At 43.9% G+C, this 25,986-nt stretch overlaps 1 protein-coding gene and 1 long non-coding RNA gene across 4 annotated transcripts; one reads left to right on the forward strand and one right to left on the reverse strand.

The window, feature by feature from the left end:
* The first annotated feature begins 34 nt into the window (after window positions 1-34).
* COPS7B (COP9 signalosome subunit 7B) lies at window positions 35-25,986 on the forward strand. Of its 3 annotated transcripts, none has more exons than XM_072796669.1 (7): window positions 35-414; window positions 6,875-7,052; window positions 11,917-11,992; window positions 14,452-14,540; window positions 16,219-16,421; window positions 18,459-18,564; window positions 24,548-25,986. In XM_072796669.1, exons 2-7 carry the CDS (start codon window positions 6,891-6,893, stop codon window positions 24,704-24,706), a joined length of 795 nt encoding a protein of 264 aa, XP_072652770.1. In that variant the 5' UTR covers window positions 35-414; window positions 6,875-6,890; the 3' UTR covers window positions 24,707-25,986. The 3 variants fall into 3 exon arrangements, with proteins under 3 accessions (XP_072652770.1, XP_072652769.1, XP_072652771.1); XM_072796668.1 differs by lacking the exon at window positions 35-414 and adding an exon at window positions 5,067-5,205; XM_072796670.1 differs by lacking the exon at window positions 35-414 and adding an exon at window positions 5,110-5,215.
* On the reverse strand, window positions 4,700-5,889 carry LOC140616193 (uncharacterized). The gene is made up of 2 exons (XR_012016726.1): window positions 5,592-5,889; window positions 4,700-5,153 (listed from the first exon to the last, which is right to left on the reverse strand). It is a non-coding gene; the product is annotated as an uncharacterized lncRNA (long non-coding RNA).

Raw genomic sequence — 25,986 nt, forward strand, 5'->3', positions numbered from 1 at the left:
TTTGCCCCAGCGGAGGGTTGGCTTCAGATCTGCAGAGGCTCGAGGGGCCCGCTCCCTCCGCGGGGCACACTAGGGCGCTGAAATGACGGCGGGTTGCCCTGTGCGATGTGAGAGAGACTACATTTCCCAGCATTCCGGGGGAGTGCCCGGGGGAACCACAGATCCCATCACGCAACAAAGAGGCCCGGGGACTACAAATCCCAGCATTCCCTGCACCCTGTTCCTCTGTAACTTAGACTCCAGTGTGCCGCGCAGTGTGCGCAAATTCGTAAACCTTCCCTCAGCCTTGGGGGTTTCTGAATTCGGAGACTTGAAACTGGGCGGGAAGACCCCCTTAACTCTCAGAAGAGGATGACAGCCCACAGGGAGGTAACATCTGTTTACATGGAACTCAGAAATCTCCTGCAAATCATGGTAAGGCTGCAAACAACAAACAAAAACACTTGATTAAACCACGGAAGATAAAATGACTCCTTTAAATCGTGCTTGTTTGTTGGTCTGGGGCGCCTTTTACTTGTTTTGCAGGGGTTTCTGGTGTGCTCCTGCGTTGGGCTGGGAGAGATATGGATCGTATACTCAGACTCTCCCTACCGGAAGGGATATTAAGAGAATTTGCCAAACCACCCTCTGTTGTTTTACATACGAGGAAACTGAGGCCCCAGAGAGGCGAAGCGATCGTCCACTGGTTACAGCAACTTGGGACAGAGTTAGAATTCGGCTCTAAGTCTCCTGACCCTCAGTTTGGGCTGTTTACACCACACTGAGGTGGCGATATTTTTAGCAGCATGGCTGTGTGATTATTATTTTCCTTAGTGAAGTATCCTCATCCAGGTTGAAACACCCAGAGGTTAGGTAAGCATTCATTTTGGTGGATTTCCTGTAAGTGAAGGAGTGTGATGTTTGTTTATCTTCAGTCTAGGAAGGACTTAGTGTTTTGATTTGTTATTTGTTGCTCAAGGTGACATTTAATGTGATTTCAGGAACTAGGTAAAATTGTAGCGTAAGCTAAGGTTTCCTTGGACATCTCCTATCTCTTTTCCGAGGCCTTCCTTCCTCTTCCCGTCCCCCTTTCACCCATCTGGGCACCCACCCAATTTTTCCTTCCATGTAATTCAACAAAGAGCCTTTTCAGGTTTCCGGTAAAGGGTGAAAAGGCATTGTCACTGCCTCCAGGAAGATAACCATCTAGTTAGGAAAAAAAGGAGACTCTGCTGAGATTCAAGATGAACTGCAATAAATGTCATAAAGGAAAGGTCATCAGAATGCTACAGAGGTTCTGATGGAAAGATCAGATCCAGCTGGCAAAACTTGATGGAGGAGGTGGCATTTGAATTTGAACGATGGGTGGATTTTTTTTTTCCTGTTAAAAAAACTTTATCTTAAAATTTTTTTGTTCATGAGGTATGACATGCAGGAAGGGCACAGTTTTGACATTTGTATACATCTGTGTCACCACCCCCCAAATAAAAATATAGAACATTTCTGGCACCCCTGTGCCCCTTCCCAATCAGCACTGCATCCTCCCATCCCGATAACTATTCTGACTTCTATTACCATAAATCAGTTTTGTTGTGAATTTCATTTAAATGTAATCATACAGTATGTACAGTAGGAGCCTGGCTTTTTTTCTTCATCAGTTGTGTGTTTTTTTTTTTTTTTTGTGAGATTCATCCATGTTGTATGTAGCAGCTTTTTTTTTTTTTTAATTACTGACTAGTATTCTATTGTGTGTATCTAGCAATATTTATCTGTTCTATTGATGGGTATTTATGTTATCAGTTAACAGTTTTTGGCTTTTGTTAAAGCTGCAATGCGCATTCTTATAGGTTTCTTTTTGTAGACTGCACTTATTTCTAGGAGAGGAATGGCTGGCTTGTACAGTATGCATATGATCAGCAACAGTATGTCAGTTTTCCAAAGTGTTTGTATCATTTTCCCTTTCACCTGCAACGTAAGAAAATTCTAGTTGACTCTTATCCTTGTCAAAACAGGTTCTTTGGGCAGCCCGGGTGGCTCAGTGGTTTAGCACCGCCTTCAGCCCAGGGCATGATCCTGGAGACCTAGGATTGAGTCCCAGTCAGGCTTCCTGCATGAAGCCTGCTTCTCCCTCTGCCTGTCTCTGCCTCTCTTTCTCTCTGTCTCTCATGAATAAATAAATAAAATCTTAAAAAAAAAACCAACCAGGGTCTTAGAGGTCTTTCTAACTTTAGCTCTTTTGGCTATAAATGTGGTATCTTATTACAGTCTTTTCTTGCATTGTCTCTGATGTTGAGCACTTTTCATATGATTTTTAATTATTTCAGTGTTTTCTTTTGTAAAGTGCTTGTTCAAGTCTTTTCCCTACTTTTTAAATTGGGCTTTTTGTCTACTTATTCATACTGATTTGTAGTTCTTTATGAAGTTTGGATATGGAGTTCTTTGATACAGGCTTCAGGAATATCTTTTCCAGCTCTGTGGCTTGCCTCTTCAGTCTCGCATTGGTGTCATTTGATAATCAGAAATTCTAAATTATAATGTAGTGTAGTAGCTCAGTGTTTTCTTTTATGATTAGTGCTTTTGTGCATTGAGTTTAAGAAATCTCTGCCTACAGGGTTGGTAGGATTTTAACAGGCAAAAATAGGAGGGAAGAGCATTGCAAAAAAGGATGGAGAGCAAGCTTGAGCATAGGCCCTGGTGTCAGAGAGGGAAGGTGGAGGTTGTGTTGGGCATAGGAAGGCCTAGGGTTTTGGCTGTAAGAGGGTGGGACGAGCCAAAGCTGGAAAGGTTGGAGGGAAGCATACTGAGAAGGGATTTCTCTGCAGCCCTGGAGTCTGGACATTATTCTGGAAGAAGTGGAAGTACTGCTAGAATATTTATGAACTCAAACAGAACTTAATTATCTTCCTATTACCGCAAATTTGCTTTTTTTCCTCTGCAGCCCCATTTACTTAGAAACATCACCTCTGAGTGAATAGCCAGAGTCTTGGGTGATACCCTTCTTCCCTATCCCTGCATTCAGCTGGTCAGCACATCGGACACATTCCATAGTCTAAATGCCTCCCACCACGTCCCTTCTGTTTCATGCCCAACTGCCACTGTCTTTGTTCAGGATCTCACAATCTCTTTTCTGTACTATATCAATCACCTCAAGAGTTTCCCTGCTTCCAGCTCTCTCCATATCCAATCCATTCTTATAGCAGCTAGTGTGAGCATTCTAAAGTGGCAATTATTCACACTTCTCCACAGGTTAAAAGCCCTAAGTTCTGCCACCCCCCAGCACCCTCAAGATAAAATAATAACTCCTTTACATGGCTTATACTTTTTGTGATTTGCTTGCTCATTCTTCCATGTTCAACTCAAGCCTCGTCTCCAGAACCCTGCTTTAAATCACCTTTCTCCAGAGCACAGGCAGGAGAAGAGCCTTAATCTGTAGTTCTAGGGTGCCTATGGCAACTGGCTGTTATAGCCAGACAGGTTTGTCTCTCTCCAGGGCTGTGGGCTAATCCCAGGTAGGGACTCTGCAGTATTAAGATATTTACTGCGTATAGTGCCGTGCGTGTGGTTTATAGCACCCTTGATGACCTGACTCCAGGTCTGTAGCCCTCATTTCTCAAACCTGAGCCTTGTATTCCAGACACTCTGGGTTTCTTTTCTGCATTAGTATATGCTACACAGGGCAAGCCTCTGTGACTATGGTCAGCCACCTTTTCTTCCCTTTTTGCCTGGAAGATGCCTGTTTTCTTTTCCCCAACATACTCTCTTCTATGCTTCTAAAGTATTGTCATATCTTTCTCATAGCACTTAACATATTGAAGCTTTTCTCCTCTTCTTCTTCTTCTTCTTCTTCTTCTTCTTCTTCTTCTTCTTCTTCTTCTTCTTCTTCTTCTTCTTCTTCTTCTTCTTCTTTTTTAAAGTAAGCTTCTTGCGCAACATGGGGTTTGAACTCAGGACTGGTGATTGAGAGTTGCATGCTCTACCAACTGACCCAGCCAGGCGCCCCCACACTGAAGCTTTTTGAGGGCAAGAACCTTGTCTTCTCTTTATATAATCTACCAGAACATAGAAATTAGAACAAGACATTTTTGCATAAATCAGTGGGTTGGTGCTAGGCTCCTTTGCATCTGTCTGATTTCTGCACTCTAATTCACCAAAGGCAAATAGGGCTATTTTCCTTGTCTTTAAGACCGGAAAGTCTGTGATGTATACTCTAAAGGAACCAGCTTAAGTGTTCAGCTGTGTAGCATTTCTTAGCCATCTTCCAGGAAAGTTGCTAAGTACTAGATGCAACCTCACATATGTCATTTTGCTCACAGAGCCATTGTTGGCTCAGCCCATCTCTTGCTTATTTTATTTTTTATTTTTTTAAAAGATTTTATTTATTTATTTATTCATGACACACACACACACACACACACACACACACACACACAGGCAGAGACACAGGCAGAGGGAGAAGCAGGTTCCATGCAGGGAGCCTGACATGAGACTGGATCCCGGGTCTCCAGGATCAGGCCCTAAACTGCTGAGCCACCCGGGCTGCTCATCTTGCTTATTTTATTTTATTTTATTTTATTTTATTTTATTTTATTTATTATTTTATTATTTTAATTATTTTTATTTTTTCCATCTTATTTTAAAACGTTTTTCTGAACAGAGATCATGAATATGGTCTTTGGCTTCCCAGAGCCCGGGGTCCCAAGCCGACTTTGCCACTTACTGGTTTTTGGATTTTTAAGCTTAGAGTTTATTCAACGAGACAATGTACACACCTGGCACATGGGAAAACGCTCAATAAGCGGTCGTTATTACACTTATTATGTCTTTGCATCCGGGGGAGCCGCAGCCGCCGTAGGCAGCTCCTGAGGGGTAAAGCTTGGCCGAAGGGGTGAATTTCGGGCGCCGCAGGTTGATGTTGATGGCCAGGCCCCAGCTCTGCCTGGATTGCATTCGCCTCCTCAGGCTCCTCTCCACCCGGTTCCCGGGCTTCGACCTCGGAGGTCTCTCCCAGGCCCAGGCCGCACTGGAGGTCTGAGGCTGCCAACGCCGTGGGGGGAACCTAGTGTGGGCGGAACTCGAGTGCAGCGGCGGGAGGCTTCCGGGGGAGCCGCAAGGGCAACGGGTCGGCGGAGGCAGAAAAGCGTCGGACGCCGGGCCGATCATGGACGCTTGACAACCTGCGGACAGGCGCCGGGAGGCCGAGCCAGCGACCGAGAGGACGGAGAGGAGGTGAGGGCAGGTAGGGGTCGGCGAAAGGGCGGGGCCCGGCGCGCCAGGCTCGTCCCAGCCGTCTGGCTTGGCGCCAGGCCCCCTGGAAAACCCGCGGCCACACCGCTCCGGCCCCGCCCCGGGGAGCACGCCCCGCGGCCCCTCACTCCGCACCCGCGGCCCTCCCTGGAGCACGCCGCCCGCCCTGAAGTCCACCCAAGCCTGCAACCCTCGGTCCCTCTACAGAGGCGGTTCTCGCTTCCCCACCCCCACAAGCTGCCTCTTTGCCCCTCTGCTGTGCCTCAGAATAGCGCCCCCGCACGACGCGAATTCACCTCCCCTGTATCCCTCGCCGCCTCCTCCGGCCCTCCCACTTCAGAAAAAAGCGAATTTCAACGCATCCTTACCCTTTTGCCCCTGCAGGCTTTGCGCCTCAGGCCGAGATTTTTTTTGAGCGACCGAAGTTTCTGTCCATTTCTCTGCTCCCTCTCCACCCCAGGCCCTTCCATTCAGTCTCCACATGTGTCCGCTGGGAAGGGAGCTTTTCGTTCCATCACCTCTCTCCCGCCTTTTCCCACCCTACGCCCCTCTCTCTCCTCTTTCCCTTTCCCTCCTCAGCAACTTTATTCCCTAGCGCTTCACTTTTTTCTGTTTACGACAAGACATTCTTATGTAACCCTAAGTGAGGCTCCGTGCTTGTTTTTCTCCCACTGTGAAAGGACTGCTGCTCTGCCTCCACAGGAAAACTCGGAGAGATTACACCAAACTATACTTTGAATTGTTCTCTTCCTCACTTTATTTTACCTCTTCTTTTTGTCGCACTGTCCCAAAATGTGTCGTTCTTGGTAGAGTAGTCTTTTCTCATACCGGACTCCTGCAGAGTAGGTATGCAGTGTGTGTGTTGGGATACACTCAGCATGTAATTGGATTATAAAATTGAGGGACCACCCTCCCCTAATGTCTTCAGGATGGCAATACAACATCTTCATTTTCTCAAATCTTTTTGTTATTTTTTTGAGATTTTGTACACATTCTAAAGTCATGTTTGGTAAAAATCACATAAGCAGCAGGAGGTCAAATAGAGGGATTTTCCACATGGACTTACACAGCATGTATTTTCTTAGTTTGATTATGTTGCTTATCATTCAGCATGATTTTTCCCCTTTTTCTAGGCTCATACGACATCTTTGATTCAATGAGACATCATTCCTGTATGCTTTTTGTGGTTTTCCTTCTCTATATCTGGCTATAGGTGGGGTTTTAATAACACACCATAAGCTATGACTGATCGCTTTTGCTTACATCTGCTGCCTCTGTGTATGGGCAAAATTCTCTCCTTCTTAAATAGAATCTATAAGTGAAGTAGATCTAAAACAGTTACTGAGAAACTCCTCTGTGTTTCTTTGGGTCTTGTCAGATTTAAGGGCTTAGAGGGTGCTGTGGTTGGGAGACAGCCACATGGGGATGAATGAAATGGTTTTTGCTAAGTGTGTTTCAAAGCAAGGACACAATCCCTTTAACACCAGGTGGCACCCTACCCATCTCACAAAGAGGTTGTAGCATCTGGACTGTTTTGCTTTTTTGAATACTATTACGATTAAAGTATTCTGATGTCTGATATGGCATTAACTAAGCATAGAGTTTGCAAAGGAGAAGGAAGAATGGCTGAAACACTTATTTTTTTGGACAGATCTCAAGGCCAGAGAATGGCAGGTGAACAGAAACCCTCAAGTAACCTCCTGGAACAGTTTATTTTACTAGCCAAAGGTACCAGTGGCTCAGCCCTCACTGCTCTCATAAGCCAAGTCTTGGAAGCTCCTGGAGTATATGTCTTTGGAGAACTGCTGGAGCTGGCCAATGTGCAGGAGGTAAGAGCAGTTTCCAATTTCTCTGTCTTTGTTCTAAACCTTCTTGTGATTATCCAGGTTCCCAGGGAATTTCAGTGCTGAAGCATTGTGGACCTGTGGAGGGGCACTGTTGAGGGAGGGATGGGAATTGTGGGGGAAGAGGGAAAGAGTAAGGATGATGTTTTGGGTTCTTTCTTGTCAATATTTTCATCTCAACTTGGGGTAAATTAGATTGGGTTGCCAATAATTTGAAAGGTAGGGGACAAATCCACTTGAACTTGATAAATAAGAAGTAGAGTGTAAGCATTGCTGATATTTAACAGGAGTAGTTTCAGGCATTTGCAAGGACTGAAAAACCTCCAATGCACATACAGACAAAAAGATTGGTCAGGTATATATGAAGCAGAAAATGGTTGCTATTGAATGTGAGCTGGGCATGAAGAAGGAATATATTGTCTTGTTGAAAATGGCAATGTTATGCTAAGTGGATGTGTAAAAAAATACGAGGAAAAGCTGGGAAGTAGTCCTTTTTTACTTTGCTTCTTTTTTTATTGTTATTGAAACTTTGGGTATTTAGTTGTGATTGTTGTGCCTTACACGTGAGAAGATTGAAAAATGATTAGGTAAAACAGTTGTAAAGCAACCTCTACTTTTCAATTTCTGCTTCTCACTTTGGATACTTTTACATTTATCTATTGATACTTTTATACTGATTGATTGAAAAATCTAGGAACAGCTTTATTACATTGGGGGTTGTGCTCGGAAGCTCTTGGAGGGTGGGTCAGCTTCCTCTTTACCATCACAACTTCTCTTTGGCTGCCCAGGATGGCACTAGCTCTGGGGGTGGACTCCATGCACAGATCACTGTGGTGCTTGTTCTCGTGGATTGTGTATGCCATGCGGCAGAAGGTGGCCTGGGCATTCATGTCGATGGTGGTCCACATATAGGAAGTGGCTGGCTTTTGCTGCCTGGTTCTGTACTTCATGACTGTTAGGACACCTTTGCCATCAGTTACTGGCTCCATGTCCACAGTCTTGTGGTGAATTAACCCCTCATGGCAGAGATGTGAACCTTTGGATTATGGGACTTCGCTACTGCACATCTTATTTCTCTTGATGAGGAACCTGGAGCAGTTCTCCATGACCCTCCATTGCTGATGTATGAACCTGGCATCATCTTGTCTTCCTGTTATAGATGGAGACAGAAAAAGCCACTTTTATGTTTTAATTGTGAAGTTTTTTTTAAGAGGTTGGGGAGAGAGAGAGAGAATCTTAAGCAGGCTTCACACGCAGTATGGAGCCTGATGTGGGGCTCAGTCTCACAACCCTGAGATCATGACTTGAGCTGAAATTAAGAGTCTGACTTGGTTAAGAGCCATCCAGGCACGCCATGAATTTTTATTTAATGTCAGCCTAGCTTGTTGGACTGTAAGCTCGGAAGGGTAGGTCTGTTGTGCTCCCCATTGTTTCCTCAGCGCTTAATATGTAGTCTGATACACAGTAGGCTTTTAGTAAAAATATAATTTATCAGAGATGTAAAAGAAATCCTATAAGGAAAATTTTTTTAAAGTAGGTTTATTTTTTTAATAGACCTTATTAAAAAAAGTTTTTTTTTGAGATTTTATTTGACAGAGAGTGAGAGAGCAAGAGAACACAAGCAGGGAGAATAGCAGGCAGAGAGAGAGAGAGAGAGAGAGAAGCAGGCTCCTTGCTGAGCAGGGAGCCCAACATGGGGCTCAGTCTCAGGACTCTGGGATCATGACCTGAGCCACCCAGGCACCCCTAGGCTTTATTTATTTATTTTTTAAAAAGAGGGATCCCTGGGTGGCGCAGCAGTTTAGTGCCTGTCTTTGGCCCAGGGCGCCCGGGATCGAATCCCACATCGGGCTCCCGGTGCATGGAGCCTGCTTCTCCCTCTGCCTGTGTCTCTCTCTCTCTCTCTCTCTCTGTCTCTCTCTCTCTGTGTGTGTGTGTGACTATCATAAATAAATAAAAAAAAATTAAAAAAATTTAAAAAGATTGTATTTATTTATTCATGAGAGAGAGAGGCAGAGACATAGACAGAGGGAGAAGCAGGCTCCCCATAGGAAGCTCGATGTGGGACTCAGGACTCTATCCCTGAACCTCGGGATCACGCCCTGTGCTGGAGGCAGACGCTCAACCGCTGAGCCACCCAGGTGCTAGACTTTATTTTTTTAGAGCTGTTTTAGGTTCACGACAAAATTGAGAGGAAAGTATAGAGATTTCCGGTATATCCCTGCCCTCATACATGCCTTCTTCCTTTACCAATAACCCTACCAGTTTGGAACCTACACTGACATCATTATCATCCAGACTATAATTTACATTAGGTTTCATTCTTGGTGTTGTACATTCTGTGGATGTGGATAAATGTACAATGACATGTGTCTACCATTACAGTATCATACAGAGTAATTTCACTGCCCTAAAAATCCTCTGTGTTCCACCTATTTGTCCCTCCCTTGCTTCTCAGTCCCTGGCAATCTTTGATCTTTCTACCCTCTTCCTTGTTTTGACTTTTTTAGAATGTCATAGAGTTGGAATCATACAGTATATAGCCATTTCAGATTTGCTTCTTTTAGTGATATGCATTAAATTCCCTCCATGTCTTTTTTTATGGCTTGATAGCTCATCATTTTTTCCACAGAAGAGATGACAAAGGGGTAATATGTTCCTTCAGGTTCATGAAAAGCCTGAATGAATATGCCAAGTGGTTGTCTCATAACTATGGAAGATTGGCTGAGAGGAGATGAATGAAAATTAAAATGAGAAAGACACTGATTTAGGCTAGTGGGAGAAGTTTTGGAGCATCTGCTCTAGAGAAAATAGTCTTTTAGGATTAGTTTTACAATTGTCTGAAAGTAGGGGCTAGATTTGATGGTCTCTTCCTTGTCTGTTTTAGATCTCAAGAGGTTGTTGATAACCTGAGAAGGTAGACTGGGTTATTAGGAAGCCAGAGTTCTTGTGAGGGTGCTGAGCAAATTATCTCTATCTCCCCAGGTTTGTTTTTTTTTCACATGTGAGCTGGGAATCTTAGTTGCTTTTCAGTGGTCTGAAATAATAGATGTAGTTTTTGGAAATTTTTTTTTTTTAAGATTCATTTATTTATTTTAGAGAGCAAGTGGGGGGGGCAGAGGGAGAGGGAAAGAATCTTAAGCAGGCTCCATGTCCAACGTGGAACTTGGTGTGGGGCTCGATCTCACAACCTGAGCTGAAATCAGGAGTCAGATGCATAACAGACTGAGCCACCCAGGTGCTCCTTGGAAACTTTTTTAAAAAGATAGTTTAAATTAAGTAGTATTACTGTTTGTGTCCAATATGTATTTGTGAGTAAAAGAAACACCCAGTTAAGATAATTGAGAGTAGAGCAGAGCAATTCCAGGCAGAGCAGTATCTCTTTTTGTTTTGCTTCTACAGATGTCTCTTTGCCATCCACATTAGTGAGGAATAAATACATTTTTTAAAGATCTTATCTATTTATTCATGAGAGATACAGAGAGACAGGCAGAGATGTAGGCAGAAGGAGAAGCGGGAACCAGGTGGGGACCTCGATGTGGGACTCAGTCCCGGGACCGTGAGATCATGCCCTGAGCCAAAGGGAGATGACCAGTCATTGAGCCACCCAGGCATCCCAAGTACATTTTTTAAAAAGAATAAGTAATTTTAATGAACATTTTTATTTGGAACTGCCTGATATTGTGCTTTCCTCTCCCACCTGGGCTCTTCTTTTTTTTTTTTTTTTGTTTTGTTTTTTTTTTTTTTTGACCTGGGCTCTTCTGTTACACTTTATGCTATTCTAATCTCTCTCCGCATTCATACTATTCATGTAGTCCTGAAACCTGGAATCTACCCTACACTTTATTCGGTTTGGATTGATAGTCGCTCATGTTGTACACTCCAACCTGATGTGTCGACAGGGCTGCTCTAGGGGTGCCTGGGTGGCTCAGTTGGTTAAACGTCTGCGTTTGGCTGAAGTCATGATTCCAGGGTCATGGATTGAGCCCTGCATCTGGCTTTCTGCTCATTGGGGAGTCTGCCTTTCCCTCTCCCCCTGCTCCAGGACTGACTACCTCTCTCTCATTCTCTCTCTCTCTCTCTCTCTAATTTGCTCACTATCTCTCTCAAAGAAATAAATCTTTTGGGGCGCCTGGGTGGCTCAGTTGGTTAAGCGTCTGCCTTTGGCTCAGGTCATGATCTCAGGGTCCTAGAATGGAGCACATCGGCTCCCTGCTCAGTGGAGAGTTTGCTTCTCCCTCTCCTTCTGACTCTCCTCCCCGCTTGTGTTCTCTCTTTGTCTCAAACAAATGAAAAAAAATTTTTTTTAAAAGGCTGTTCTAGTCTTTGTTTTTTTTTTTTTTTTAAAGATTTATTTATTTTGTGGGGGGGGACAGAGGGAGAGAGAATCCTTAAGCAGACTCCTCACTGACCATGGAGTCCAATGTGGGGCTTAATCTCAGGATGCTCTGAGATCATGACCTGAGCAAAAATCAAGAGTCAGATGCTTAACTGGCCTAGCCACCCAGGTGCCCCTCTAGTCTTTGTCTTAGTGGCAAGGAACTCCTAAGAAAACCTGAACTGCTCCCAATACTTACTGCTTTGTGGGTGTGTGTGACAAAAGCAGTTGCTTAGGCATGCTATTTTACACTATGTGGAGTGTAAAACAGGTATTCCTGAGAGAGAAAAATTAAATTTAAAATTAAATAAATCTTACTTATTTTTTTCCCAGAGAATCAGAATTGGAGGGGACCTCGGGGGCCATCTAGTAAAAACAGTCAACTGTAGCACATGATTATCACCCTTTGCTTAAACACTGCAGTGATTAGTAGACAGCTTGATCTGTGAACTGTTTTTTCCCCTCCTTCAGCTTGCAGAAGGAGCTAATGCTGCATATTTGCAGTTGCTGAACCTGTTCGCCTATGGGACATATCCAGATTACATAGGTGAGTTGGTTAAGATCTTCCAAAGACTTTTCTTAATTATGTCATTCTATTTGGACATGTTGCCTCCATGAGGATCACTGAGGTCTGGCATATAAAGCATGGGATGGGAGCTTTCTGACCTGGCTGTTTTGCACTTTACTGTGTACTGTAGGTGACCTCGCATGAGGCTTTTACCTTCTCATCTTTTATTTCTCTGTGGGTAAAAGGAGGACTGTGTTTATGCTCATGTGTAAATATACTCCTTATTTATTTTCCAGATGAGATTCTTGAGGACTAGTGTTTGTAGAACACTTGAAATGTTGTGAAGTGTCAGAATACCCATTTGTAAAGTACTTAAGTGTCCTAAATATTATTAGAATAATATCATTATATTGAAGAGAATTTGGAAAATCAGACGCAAAGTCATTCATAGTTTTATATCAGCCTTAAACTGCAGTTAGCATTATGGTGCTGGACTTTTCTCCCTTGTGCTTTCTATTATGTAGGTGTCATTCAGTTATGTACACAATATTGTATCTGTTTTCACTTATTTCATAGACATTTATCATGCTCTACATGTTTTTATTTTTAAAGATTTTATTTTTTTATGAGAGAGACAGAGAGACTAAGGCATAGGCAGAGGGAGAAGCAGGCTTACTGTGGGGAGCCCGATGTGGGACTCGATCCTGGGACTCCAGGAATATGCCCTGAGTCGAAGGCAGACGCTCAACCACTGAGCCACCCAGGCGTCCTCATATTTTACATCTTTGTAGTCATTTTTAACTTTCTGTACTCTAATATGACATATTTAGCCCATTCTCTTTTGTAAGTCATTTGAACCTACCTTCCTTCTTTCCCTCCCTCCTTCCTTCCCACCTTCCTTCCTTCTCCACACCAAGCATGGAGCTCAAACTCATAACCCCGAGATCAAGCATTGCATGCTCCACTGACTGAGCCAGCCAGGGGCTCCGATCATTTGAGTCATTTTATATTAGGATCTTAAGTGTCCGGGATGAGATTACTAAACACTAACTTACCTTCCACTCAAGCCATTTTTGTTTGGCTTCCCTAGTTTTTGTATGACAGAGCCTGGTAGTTTATTTTAATGGTATGACTCAGGGCCTTCCCTACTATATCCCAGACTTCTTTTTCCCTTTCTTTACTCCTGGTCACTTCTGCTTCCCCTGTGCTGTGTCATCCTGGATGATTTGCCACATGCCAGTTTTTTCTGACCTTCACTTTGTTCCACTGTGTCTTTTGTTTCCATCCTCACTAAAGAGACAACATTGTACAGACCCTGGAACCAGACTGCCTGAATTATATTCTAGTTCCACTTCACTAATTATGTGTCCTCTGGCAAATTAAATAATTCTGTACCTCAGTTTCCTAATCTGTAAAATGGGAGTAATAAGAGGTCTACAGTCCTTAACCTGCACTCCTTGGGCTAGATGTTTCAGAAATTAGAATTTTGGGGACTCTAAAGAGGTGATATGATGCATATACCTTTTTATGTAACACCTCCAAGATGTGGGCAGTACCTGTAGTAAAAACACATCCACAGTCTTGCAGCTAAACAAACGAAGATTTACAACAAGTGGGATTAAAAGCCTGCTTCAGCTGAGGTCAGGAATTGCCACCAGATGAATTTCAGCAGCATGCTCAAGAAAATCAGTTTAGATTCACCTTTTTGGAATCCAGGATTATGGATAAGGAGTTGAAGACATTTGGAATCTATCTTGTGAATGTTGTGAGGACTGACTGGATGTGTGTGTACATGGGCCCTGCAGCTTCAGCCATTGCTGTTGTTATCATTACTGTTATTAGAATTTTGCCTGTTCTTCAAGGCTCATCTCAAACTCCACCTTTCTTTTTCTTTCCCGTCCCTCGCAAGGTGATTGTGCTCACTTGCTCTCTCTCTTTCTCTGTTTCTTTTCCCTCCTGCCTCCCCCCTCCTCCTCAGCCTCTTACTCTCTTCTGGTAGTTTGTGCCTTTTTTTCTGGTGGTTCTTGTCTTATACCTATAGCTGTTGAAATAACTGATTGTAAGACCGAGAACCAGTCCAAGGCCCTGGAGTTGCACAAGTCCTGGTGGCTGTTATCCCTGGGGTTGTATAGCGTAGCAGCCCCAGCAAGGCCATCTTATCCCTCCTTGACTCTTCTGAATCACTTAAGACGGGGCATTGCACATAACAGATTCCTAGTGAAGACATGCTAAGGTTGAATGTCACATAGGGCACACATAGTATTCCATTAAGATGATTGTCCTATCATTTTGTGCGTTCATGCCTGGCTTTTCAGGAGTACATAGTCCTCCAGAGAAGACACGGGGTGCTCATAGAACATTCATTTCATGAATATAAGTGCAGAGTCATGACAGTGAATCAATGGTAGATTTGGTGTGGGGAGATGGTGAGCTTATTCCATAAAGAAATTCTAATTTTATTTGTGTCTTGATTTTTTTTGGTGGGTGGGACTGAGCAGCCAACAAGGAGAGCCTGCCAGAACTGAGCACAGCTCAGCAGAACAAGCTGAAACACCTTACCATCGTGAGCTTGGCGTCAAGAATGAAGGTACAGTGCCGAACTTTTTCCTCTCTTGCTCCTCACCCTTAGGCAGGTGTCACACTGGCATCAGTGCAGGAGCTCCCATTTATGCACGGTAGTCATATCATGAATGCATAAAATTTTCTTGGCAATGGACAAAAGAGATGAAGGTAACAATTAAAATAGTGTAGACAAGTATTTGTATTTCATCCAGGAAAAGTATGCCTCGTGAATCAGCAGGTCTCAGCTCTGGCATGCTACAGTGACTCACTTGGTTTGAGCATTTTGCCGTACCAAAGGGAGGCTGCTGTTTGAAGATTCATAGTTTTTCAAACAGGGGGACATCTTAAGGCAAGTTAACCACTTCATCTGTTGCTCATTGCACAGTGAGCTGTACCAGTGCTGGGGGAAAGACTTTTGCTATGTTGGACTTACTGAGCTAGATTTTTAATATGCTGCTTTTTTCTGGAAATTATCAAGCTTAATTATCCTAATCAGAATTTTTGCCTTATATGCTATCTTTAGATCCTAACTTTCTGTAAGATAACCACTCCATCATATCTCTGAGTTCTCTGCCCTACTCAGTTTACAAGAGGCCTTGCAGCCAGCTTCTCATAGCCATTAACAAAGAAGATCCAGATTTGGTTAATTTACAGTTGATTTTGGCTCTCCACCTAATCCTGGCATAACTGTCTTAAGTTTTTGTGGGGCTTTGTCACTGGAAGGGGTTTGCTCTTTGCATTTCCCCTTTGTAATTGAGCTTGAGAGATGTAGATTTGTTATTGCATTGCCATTTCAGTTGCTCAGATCATTTTCCTTGGTCTAATAACAAATTTGTGATTCTCAGCTTGGCAATTTGGGTGGGAGGCCTATTTTCTTAGGAAATGGCCTCCTACCCCTTATTTTGGCCTGATCATGGACTTCCCCAAGTGTAGCAAAAAGTAGGAGTAACTTTAAAAAAATTTTTGCGACCTGTCATTATAAGCCCATCTACGTCCCTGGGTTTCAGACCTTCAGTCATAGAGAACCCCTCTAGGTATGTTTGCTGTTACTCTTTTATTTGTATACCTCTTCCTCTTGTCTGTTTTTGAGATTAGATTGCTTTGTTAGCTTCCAAACTAGTAGTGATATGTCTAGAAAACTGGATATTTAGATATACAGTTTTCTTGGATAAATGCAAAGTGTTGGTATATAGCTCAACAAGGGACTATTGTTGGGGAATTGATATTGATGGCAAAAGTCTGAGAAAACAGATAAAAACTTCAGGATGACCTCTAAGCTGGCAGTACCCACTGGCCACCTATGGGTGGATATGTTAACCTGCAAACTTTTTTGCTTGTACTCTTCTGGGCGGCAGCCAGTTCTCTCCAGTGTCTGAAATTGGAGTTTTGTGATGATCAGGCATTTTATGTCAAGTCTGCAAGCTTCCAGAAGGTGGCAGAGTGGCAGACACCGAGTATTTCCCTTTCTCCTCTGGGACGCTTCCTAAGAGTGCTTCATGACATGAAAGCTAAAGGCTGGATGAAGTGCAGGAGGTAGAGAATCTAGGAGAATGCATTCCTGGATGCTGTGGGTCTTGTTTGGATCCCATAGGTCTCACAGCTCACCAGACTGCATTTCCCAAACCCCTGAGACAGGTGTACACCTGCATTTTCTTTAGTGCTCATCAGTGTTTTTTGTAAATATCACATGGTTTTATCTGCAGTGTATCCCCTACTCTGTGCTGCTGAAGGACCTGGAGATGCGGAATCTCCGGGAACTGGAAGACCTCATCATTGAGGCTGTCTATACTGATATCATCCAGGGGAAGCTAGACCAGCGAAACCAGCTGCTGGAAGTGGATTTCTGCATTGGCCGTGACATCCGAAAGAAGGATATCAATAATATTGTCAAGACCTTGCATGAATGGTGAGGCTGAAACAAGGAGGGGTCCCCTCTTGTTAGGTAGGGGGACACATGCCCTTTGTGCCTCTGCTTGGGGAAATATTGTCTCCTGGTATCAGCTGGGGCTGCTTGGGAGCTGGAGCCTTAGGACAGTATGCTAGGGAGTGGGGCTGCATTTGTGACCAGAGCTGTATGGCAGCAGGAATCCCTGCAGGTCTCCCAGGGCCTTGGTTGTAAAATTATTCTCTTCCTGGTGGTGGGGAGGGGACTATTTAATAGCAGCAGCTACAGCCTCTAAAGCTGAAGCCTAGCAGTGTGACACGGATCCAGTGCTTTGCAAAATCAGCTTCCAAGTTTGACTAAGCTCAGGAAGTTAGTGTTGATCAGATTCTGTGGATTTGAGAACCCACATTCAGCTGAGTCAATAACATTGGGCTAGTGTTGGTAAAACATTGTGAGGGATAGTAAAGACAAGGAATGGGTTAGTCTAATTTGAAGCACAGTCACAGACTATTTGATAACCATATTCTGGAATATAAAAATAAGTGGGATATTTGCATGTTCTCTGTTTTAATGGTGATTTGATGATTGCAAGAGCTTTGGACATTCTACAAGGATTTGTTATGGAGTTATGAAAATGATTTGGAGCTTATAAAGCCAGATAGGCCTAGTTGAAGAGGGTTTTGCTGAGTTTTGAAGGAGGGCAAGGTTAGAGCAGGTATAGTTGGAGGTGAAGAGAGCATGTCCCCAGGCAGGCACGTGGTGGTGTTGGAAATCATTGAAGCAGGGTGAGCAAGCTTTGTCCAGAGGAGTAGAGAAATTGTCTTCTTTAGAACAGACTGAAACATTCCAGGAATGAATGACCCAGCTTTGATTCCCTGACCCCCTGTCCAAACCCCTCGGAGCTTCCTTCACTTCAGCTACTATTCCCAGGCATGTGCTGTCCACCCCTTACCCCAGGTTCTGTCTCAAGTATGGCCCCAGACACCTTCCCTTTATAACATCTGACACAGGCAGGAACTTTCAAAAGATTGTAAAAGTGTTCAGTCAGAATAAATAGGAAATAAACTTAGAAAACACCCCCTCCCGTGAAAGTTCCCTGGCACACAAATCTAGGTTTCAAGTCCTACTTCATCAGCCGCCTTACTCCATCTTTGAGATGACTGATGCTCTTTTCATGCCCAGAGTGTGGCTTCACCGTGTTTCCACCCAGAGGTGCCATCCTAACCCCATCCCAGAATGTTTACTAGTACAGATTCTTAAAGCTTTTGTGGAGTCACTGGAGTTAGATTTGAAATAGAATTGTTAGGTAGAGCAGTACTCCAAATACAGCAGAATGTTTGCAGTTACTGACTTTAAGATAGAGGGTAAATGCGTATTCGTAGTACTATTCTTTCAACTTTTTTTTAGGTTTTAACATTTTGAAATTAAGTGGAGAAATGAAATAATGAGGGGGATGGCAATTAGGGAGTAACAAACTTTTTTTTTTTCTAACATTTTATTTATTTTAGAGAGTATGAGCAATGAGAGGAGCAGGGGGAGGAGAAGAGAGATAGGGACAAACAGACTGTACACTGAGTGTGGAGCTCAATGTGGGGCTCAATCCCATGACCTCAGATAATGACTGAGCCTAAATCAAGAGCCAGAAGCTTAACTGACCGACTGAGCCACCCAAGTGCCCCAAAAGTAACAGGCTTCTGAGAAAAGGGGCAATCTTTAGAAAATCATTTTTTTCTGTTGAGAAAAGTGGTGAATCCGTGCTACCTGTAAGGACTGTCCAAATTCCTTAGTGGCACATTCTGTAAACCTTTCCCATGGGATACAAAGGTTGACGTTCAAGCTGTGTTCTAGGAAACCATCCCACATCCTCATGTTTATCTCCAGGTGCTCTGTGTTATATATCCAGAAACATTGGTCTTGGAAGGAGTGTAGGGCAATAGCCTTCCTTGGCAGACACGGTGTTAAAGGAAGTCCCTATCAGGAGTTGGGGATGGAGGTTTGGGAGGCTGGAGGAGAGCCCCAGGCTTTTCTGTGGCTCAGGGCTGGTTACCTCCTTTGTAGGTGCGATGGCTGCGAAGCGGTTCTGCTAGGCATCGAGCAGCAAGTTCTGCGAGCCAACCAGTACAAGGAGAACCACAGCCGAACTCAGCAGCAGGTAGAGGCAGAGGTAAGGCAGAGAATGTCTGTTACCTGCTCCAGGGTATCCATGTTTGCTCCTTCCTCTTGTGGTTCTTGGTGTAGGTGCAACAGTCACCAGCAAATAGGCAGTGGGCTAGTGGGCTACAGATGAGGATGGTCCCTGCTTTTGATGCTGTCTTCTTTCTGGTTCCTGGTCACCGGAGGGTGAGCAGGCTTGAGAGTGGAAAATGTTGTCATTCTACAGTACTTGTGTACTTTGCAGCTGTAGAGCAGAAGGGAGTGGGTCTTAAAGAAAATGAAAGGGTGGTGGTTAGCATTGGGGTGGAGGGGTGAGGCGGGGGGCAGGAGCAGAGCGGGGGCACTTGGGGCTTCAAAGCCCTAGTTCTGCTCTGTATCTGAAGCTGTGTGGTGGGTGCACAGTCTGCATTTTATTCTCTAAGCTATATATGTATGTTGCAACCTTTGAACATGCATGATAGATTTCATGTTGAAAAAGGAAGGGGAAACATTTGGCAGATGAAATGCAAGTGAAGATGTGTGTGATTGTGGTTGTAGTGACACTTGGTTGTTTGGACACTTTTAGCCTCTCAGGAACACAGGCTCTAGCCTTCAGTTAATGGGAGCTTGTGTGCCTGTGACCTGGACATTTGTGAAGCGACTTCAGAATTTGGAGCCCATAAGATAAAAAGTTTAGCATCGGAAGTCCTTTTCTAGTGTGATGGAACTTGAAGTGTACATGGTATTTGATGAGTTTTGTAAGTCATGTGTCCAAGAGTATGGCAGAAGGGGACCCAGAAACATAAGAAATAAGTAGATGTGCCTTTTAAAGGAGAATTTGAATAAGTCAATTGGAGAAGGACAAACATTATATGGTCTCATTCATTTGGGGAATATAAAAATAGTGAAAGGGAATAAAGGGGAAAGGAGAAAAAATGAGTGGGAAATATCAGAAAGGGAGACAGAACATGAGGGACTCCTAACTCTGGAAACGAACAAGGGGTAGTAGAAAGGGAGGTGGGCGGGGGGTGGGGGTGACTGGGTGACGGGCACTGAGGGGGGCACTTGATGAGCACTGGGTCTTATTCTATATGTTGGCAAATTGAACACCAATAAAAAATAAATTAAAAAAAAATAAAGGGGAATTTGTAGAATTTGAAGGTTTCCCTTACTCTGTTATATGTACTCCTTGATAATAAAATCTGTCTTCTTTACCTTTCTTTATAAGACTAGCTCCTTGTCACATGCCTAACCCACAGTAGGTGCTCAAATTATTTGTTGTCCTGAATATTTCTGGTATGCCCTGTGTGTCTGTGGATTGCTGAACTTTACTTTTCATGAACTAGAACATATTTATTTTGGATACACACACACGCCCCTACATAATATATGTATATATGGAGTCTGTGAATGTTCCGTGCATTGTTTAATTTTTAACCCTACTTCTAGCCAAAGAAGTCTGAACTACATTAGCATTAGCCAACAAGTTCAATTAGGATGGTAAGCCTGCTGCTTTCTCTAATAAGCTCTGTAATCCTCCCTGTTGAGTATGGTGGCCTCTTTGATCTGGGATTGATGTCTAAGCAAAGTAGGAAGTGTCTAACCGCTCTCTCCTATCATTGATTCTTACTTATAAATTAAACCCTGGTTACAATTGAAGTTTGGAGGTGAAATGTGCCCACTGACCTGGGGTAGCCAGTGTAACAGTTTAACATGGTTGGTAGCCCAAGAGGAGCCTGATCACTGCTGGTGGCACTACTGTGCCCAGACTGTTGCTAATTGTGTGGTAGGTGGTGGGTTTTAATTGCTCACTAGCAAAAAATGAATGATACTAATTTCAGAATTTTGAACGGCTCAAGTTTACTTGCATAACAAATGGCATCTGATAAAAGAAGATGCTGACTGATGTTGAGGAATGACCAATACTTAGAGAACAGTATGGGCTCTTTAAATTATAGTTATTGAAAAAGAGAGAGCCAGTGCACATGGATTTGTTATCAGAGGCCAACTGTTGGAAAACTACAGCTGTGGTTACTCTGCTGGCAGAGTCTGATGCTGCCACCAGGTGGCGGTAATAATTTGAAGAGACAGCATGGTCAAAATCCAGAGCCTTATACCTTTTCCATTCAGTAAACCTGTAATCTGGATACTAAGTGTAGGATGCTGATTGTTCCCCAGCATCTGGCGCATGGAAGGCTGTTGGTTGACTTAAAAAGAAAACAAATCTACCAAGAACAAAGGTGTAATTCTGTCCTGTTCTGCTTGTATTTATGCTTCTGTTACTCTTAACCCAACTTTTTTAGCCATTTTCTCAACTAAGTTGATCTTTTATTTGTCCTTAAATTAGATTGCTTGTCCTAGGAGGGAAAAAATGTTTTTGTTTGTTTGTTTTATTTTATTATTATTATTTTTTAACCCCAAAATCTTATAACAGCATTCTTTTGGTGAATATTAGCTTCCAGGGCCTTCCCCTTAATAAAGTCAGTCCTATCATAAACTGCTTGAGAATATTCTCTCTCCTTTTAGCTTCTCATAGAAATAATGCATATTATTTACAATTCCAGTATAGGAACAATAACATTATGAGCTATTTCATAGTCTCTGAGCAAGCACTCTGGAGAGGAGGTCATGATTAGTCGAAGCATCACAAAATACCTTCTCACTTATATTTGATTTTGGAGTGTATTTTCTTTATATTTGAATGTGCTTATGTCAGGTTCTGCAGAATGTCAGTATATGGCTCTTGCCATATATATATTCACAAAATAGGCCATGTTCCAGGCATGTAGATAACAAACCATAATTGGGCAAAAGAAGTTGTTTTCCATTCTGTAGAGAATTCCAGGAGTTAAGTTAGTGACAGATCTTGTGGTCTGGCATCTGCTTCTTCCTAAAGGGTCATTCTCCCCACCTCTCAGCTCTTCTCATTCATCTTTGACCTTTCTAGCTGTGACTCTCCTTCCTCTTGTCCACCTTTGCTGCATAGCCAAAAATGGTCTTTCCCTGGAGGCTCTTCACACTCCTTTTGTCTGAATATTTTTTTTAACAATATTTCAACCTTGTAGTAATTTTTTTTAATTTTTATTTATTTATGATAGTCACAGAGAGAGAGAGAGAAAGAGGCAGAGACACAGGCAGAGGGAGAAGCAGGCTCCATGCACTGGGAGCCCGACATGGGATTTGATCCCGGGTCTCCAGGATCGCGCCCTGGGCCAAAGGCAGGCGCTAAACCACTGCGCCACCCAGGGATCCCTGTCTGAATATTTAAGGTCTCTGATGGAGTTAGGCTGCAGTCTTGTTAGCAAGTGCAGTCCCATTTGAAAGTTACTGAGGTCCATGGTGTGAAGGACTTGACAAACTCTGGGTCATCTGGGGTAATGAGATATGGATGACCTGCAAGCTAGCCACTCAAGAAAATTAGAGGAGGCCAGGGACATTTAGGCCAAGGAAGACAAGTCTGTGGGGATATATGTCACCATTTGAAGAATGGCTCTGTGAAAGAAGTAGACTTGTCACAATTGTTCTACGTGGCCAAAACAGGTGTATTTGGTGGACCTGCTTGGGTGGCCAAAATACGCCTTGAAATAAACTAAAACCAAATACCTTATTTTATTTTATTATTTATTTTATTTATTTTTTATTTTATTTTATTTTTAATTTTTAATTTTTAATTTAATTTAATTTAATTTAATTGAGACACAGAGTGAGAGAGAGAGAGAGAGGCAGAGACACAGGCAGAGGGAGAAGCAGGCTCCATGCAGGGAGCCTGATGTGGGACTTGATCTCGGGACTCCAGGATTATGCCCCAAGCCAAAGGCAGACACTCAACCACTGAGCCACCCAGGCGTCCCCAAATATACCTCTTTTATATGAGAAGGCAGCAAGCCATCCATTTGCTTCAGATTCTTCTCTCACTGTATCCCCAAGTAACTCTTGAATAAGAGATACGAAAGCAGCAGTGAGTCCCTAGAGATGGGGTGCCTGGGATTTGAGATGGCATATCTTTTTTTTTTTTTTAAGATCTTTTAAAAAAAGTATTTGGGAGAGAGAAAGTGGACATGAGCATAAGCATGAGCAGGGGGAGGGGCAGAGAGAGAGGGAGAAGCAGATTACCCGCTGAGCAGGGAGCCCAGTGACTCAGGGCTGGATTCCAGGAGGCAGATGTTCAGCTGACTGAGCCATCCTGGTGTTTGGAGATGGCATGTCTTGGACAGGCAAGACACTGGATGAAGCCACACTTGACTTAGGATGCCCTCTGTATTTACTGTCCAGCTCACAATCCTCTCTTGACACTCCTTTCAGAAAGGTTGTGGTGTTAATTGAGGTGACAGCAGTTTAGGGCATGGCTGTTCCTACGTTGCAAAACAACAACAAAAAACAAAATAAAAGATGAGCTTTAATCTAGTCAAGGCTCATTTTGCAGATTATAAATCTCTTTCAGGAGCCTGGCATTGGCCTCAGTCATAGCATTATTTCTTCTTTGTGTTGGGACTGCCTCTTACTCAATCTCCTGGTTTTCTGACTGCTGAGAACTTTTGACCCTGACAACTCCCTCCTTTCTTTATAGAAAACCAAGCCTGCTTCCCAGAGAACACGGGGATCATCGAACTGGGGAAGCACCTTTACCTCGTATTCCTTTGAATGCTTTTCCTCCCCTTTTTCTTCCTTTCAGCTGGCTGAGGGGCAAAAGCATAAAAGATCTTTTAGAACTGGTGCTGGGGGGATCCCTGGGTGGCGCAGCGGTTTGGCGCCTGCCTTTGGCCTAGGGCGTGATCCTGGAGACCCAGGATTGAATCCCACGTCGGGCTCCCGGTGCGTGGAGCCTGCTTCTCCCTCTGCCTATGTCTCTGCCTCTCTCTCTCTCTCTCTGTGACTATCATAAAAAAAAAAAAGAACTGGTGCTGGGGAATGTGTATGTAAACAAGCACAGGAGGGCACAGTTGGTAGAAGTAGATGATGGTGTCATTTCTTTTCAAAAGGCAAGATAGCAATAGTTGTTAAAATGTAAAATGTGCCAACCCTTTGGTCTGGAAAGCTCACTTCTAGTAATATGTCTTCCAGAGCTGTTCACAAAAGTACGAACAGGTGAACATAGAAGACTGTTCATAGCAGCACTGTACATAAGTGAAAGGCAAACGGACTAATTTAAAAATTGTAGAGTAATCATAATAACAGTACACAGAGGATACCAAGGATACATGTTCTGATGTGGAAAATGTTCAGAGGTTGCTTCAGTCGTTTTGAGCCCTCCTTTGTTAAGTAAAGAAACATATGTTGAAAATTGGTGTAATTGTGTTTTGCCAGTCCTTTTACTATGTTTTCGTCACTTGTTACTTGGTTGGCTGAAATTCATCCGCTAGCTGTTTATTCAAGAAGGCTCATGGAGCTGTATTGCCAGAGTTCCTGTGAAAATATTTTTAGTTTCAATACATGAATGTAGTTAACTGACTATAGCATTCTTAGGGCTCCCTTTTTGTTTCTTTCTTTCTTTTTTTTTTTTTTTAAAATTTATGATAGTCACAGAGAGAGAGAGAGAGAGAGAGAGAGAGAGAGGCAGAGACACAGGCAGAGGGAGAAGCAGGCTCCATGCACCGGGAGCCCGACGTGGGATTCCATCCCGGGTCTCCAGGATTGCGCCCTGGGCCAAAGGCAGGCGCCAAACTGCTGCGCCACCCAGGGATCCCTCCCTTTTTGTTTCTAAGGCCATTTGAACCAGTGCTTTCTTTCACTTGCTGTGTTGTACCTCTCTGCCAGGTGGTCCCACTTCCATTGCCTTATTCCCTCTTTTCAACCAATCAAGCATTAGTTCCATTTTTTGCTTGACTCATTTCCATGTGTCTTCTACGAGTACCTCCTTCTTGCTTCTCTTCATCTGGGTTTCTGAAGATAATCTCAGATTTTCTTGTAGAGGATTCTGGTTTCTTCCCTGGGTGGCCCCCAATACAGTGAGAACAAGAGTCAATGAGTTTCTGGCACTTACAGGCTGAGCACACTAATTCTGTGTCTCCCTTCAGGTTACCAACATTAAGAAGACACTCAAAGCCACCGCCTCCTCCTCGGCTCAGGAGATGGAGCAACAGTTGGCTGAACGGGAGTGTCCCCCTCATGCCGAGCAGAGGCAGCCCACCAAGAAGATGTCCAAAGTGAAAGGTCTGGTCTCCAGCCGCCACTAGGGCCGGCTGGGGCAGCTGGCACTCACCAGGCCTGGGTCAGGTGGGGAGGGGACACCGAGGGCCTATTTCCTCCCTTCTCTACCTTCAGTGAGTTCCAGACCTGCCCATCCCCTCACCAGCGCCTCCCACCCTGTTGGTACTGTTCCAGAAGAACCGTTCATCTTTTCTTCACCTGCTCCCTCTTCCCCCCAGTTGTTCCTTCAGACTCAGGGGCTCCACTGATGCCATCCCAACAGGGTCAGACACTGCCCAGCTTCCTTCCAGGAGGTTCTTGTCTTTGTTTAAGGGCTTGTCTCCCTCCCAGTTTTTCTTTTGCTCCGTGTCATTTTGTCAGGCTGGTCATAAGCCGGAGGCAGTTTTAGCCAGCCCACAGGGATGACTACAGAGGGAGGCTCCTCTCTGAGTGAGGAGGAGGGTTTGCCTTCTCCAGCCCCGTGTACCACAGTACCCACACTGGTGCAGGTGATCTCTAGCCAGGTATCAAATGCTTTTTTTTTTCCCTCTCCTGCCTTATCCCTTGTTGGCAGCTCTGATCAGGCCATGGAGGGATGTGATGCTGGGTTATGTTTACTAAACCTGCGGGTTTTCAGCCTCTTAAGCCCAGCTCTAATCTCTCATTAGTTGGGAGCACTGGGTTGACTAACCTCTGGTACCTGAGCACCAGTGGAGGTTGCTGTGGGTCTGCTAGGAGGCAGAAGTTTCTTCCCGTTTGGTGTTCTTTGCTGGCCATGCTTCCTGCTGCCCCCTGACTACGCAGACTGGTTTTCATTGTGAAGGCCCCAGCTGCTGCCCAGGACTGTCTGCTGACACCTGCTCTCCCAAGATCTTTTATCCCTCCCGGCGATGGCTGAGCTGGGGATGGTAGTGCCGAGGGCCCTCTGTCTGGTGAAGGACCTGCTGCTGCTTCTGTCTCTCTTTCCACCCCTCCTTGGCTGATGACCCAGAGCCCACCGATGATGGCATTCTCCTGGCAAGAGAAAAGGACTTGACTAGCCTTTCTGAACTTGAACAGTTTCAGGTTATATTTTAATTTTTTTTTTTTTTTTTTGTACAGGTTCTGATTCTAATACATTTCAACATGCTTTTTTTCCCCTTTGTGTCAATATTTGTTACAGACTAATCGCCGGGGAATTTTCACCTGGTTGGAGGGTGGCGTGTGTGCTTGTGTGCGTGTGTTGTTGTTTTTTAAAGGGGAGGTGGAGGTCCTGGACTGATATTAAAGTTCGATGAGAGACAAAAGCACATTTTAGAACAAAAAATAAAAGTGTAGATTTAATGTA

The sequence above is a fragment of the Canis lupus genome, chromosome 24 (assembly GCF_048164855.1).
Source record: "Canis lupus baileyi chromosome 24, mCanLup2.hap1, whole genome shotgun sequence".
In the NCBI taxonomy this organism is placed as follows: domain Eukaryota; kingdom Metazoa; phylum Chordata; class Mammalia; order Carnivora; family Canidae; genus Canis; species Canis lupus.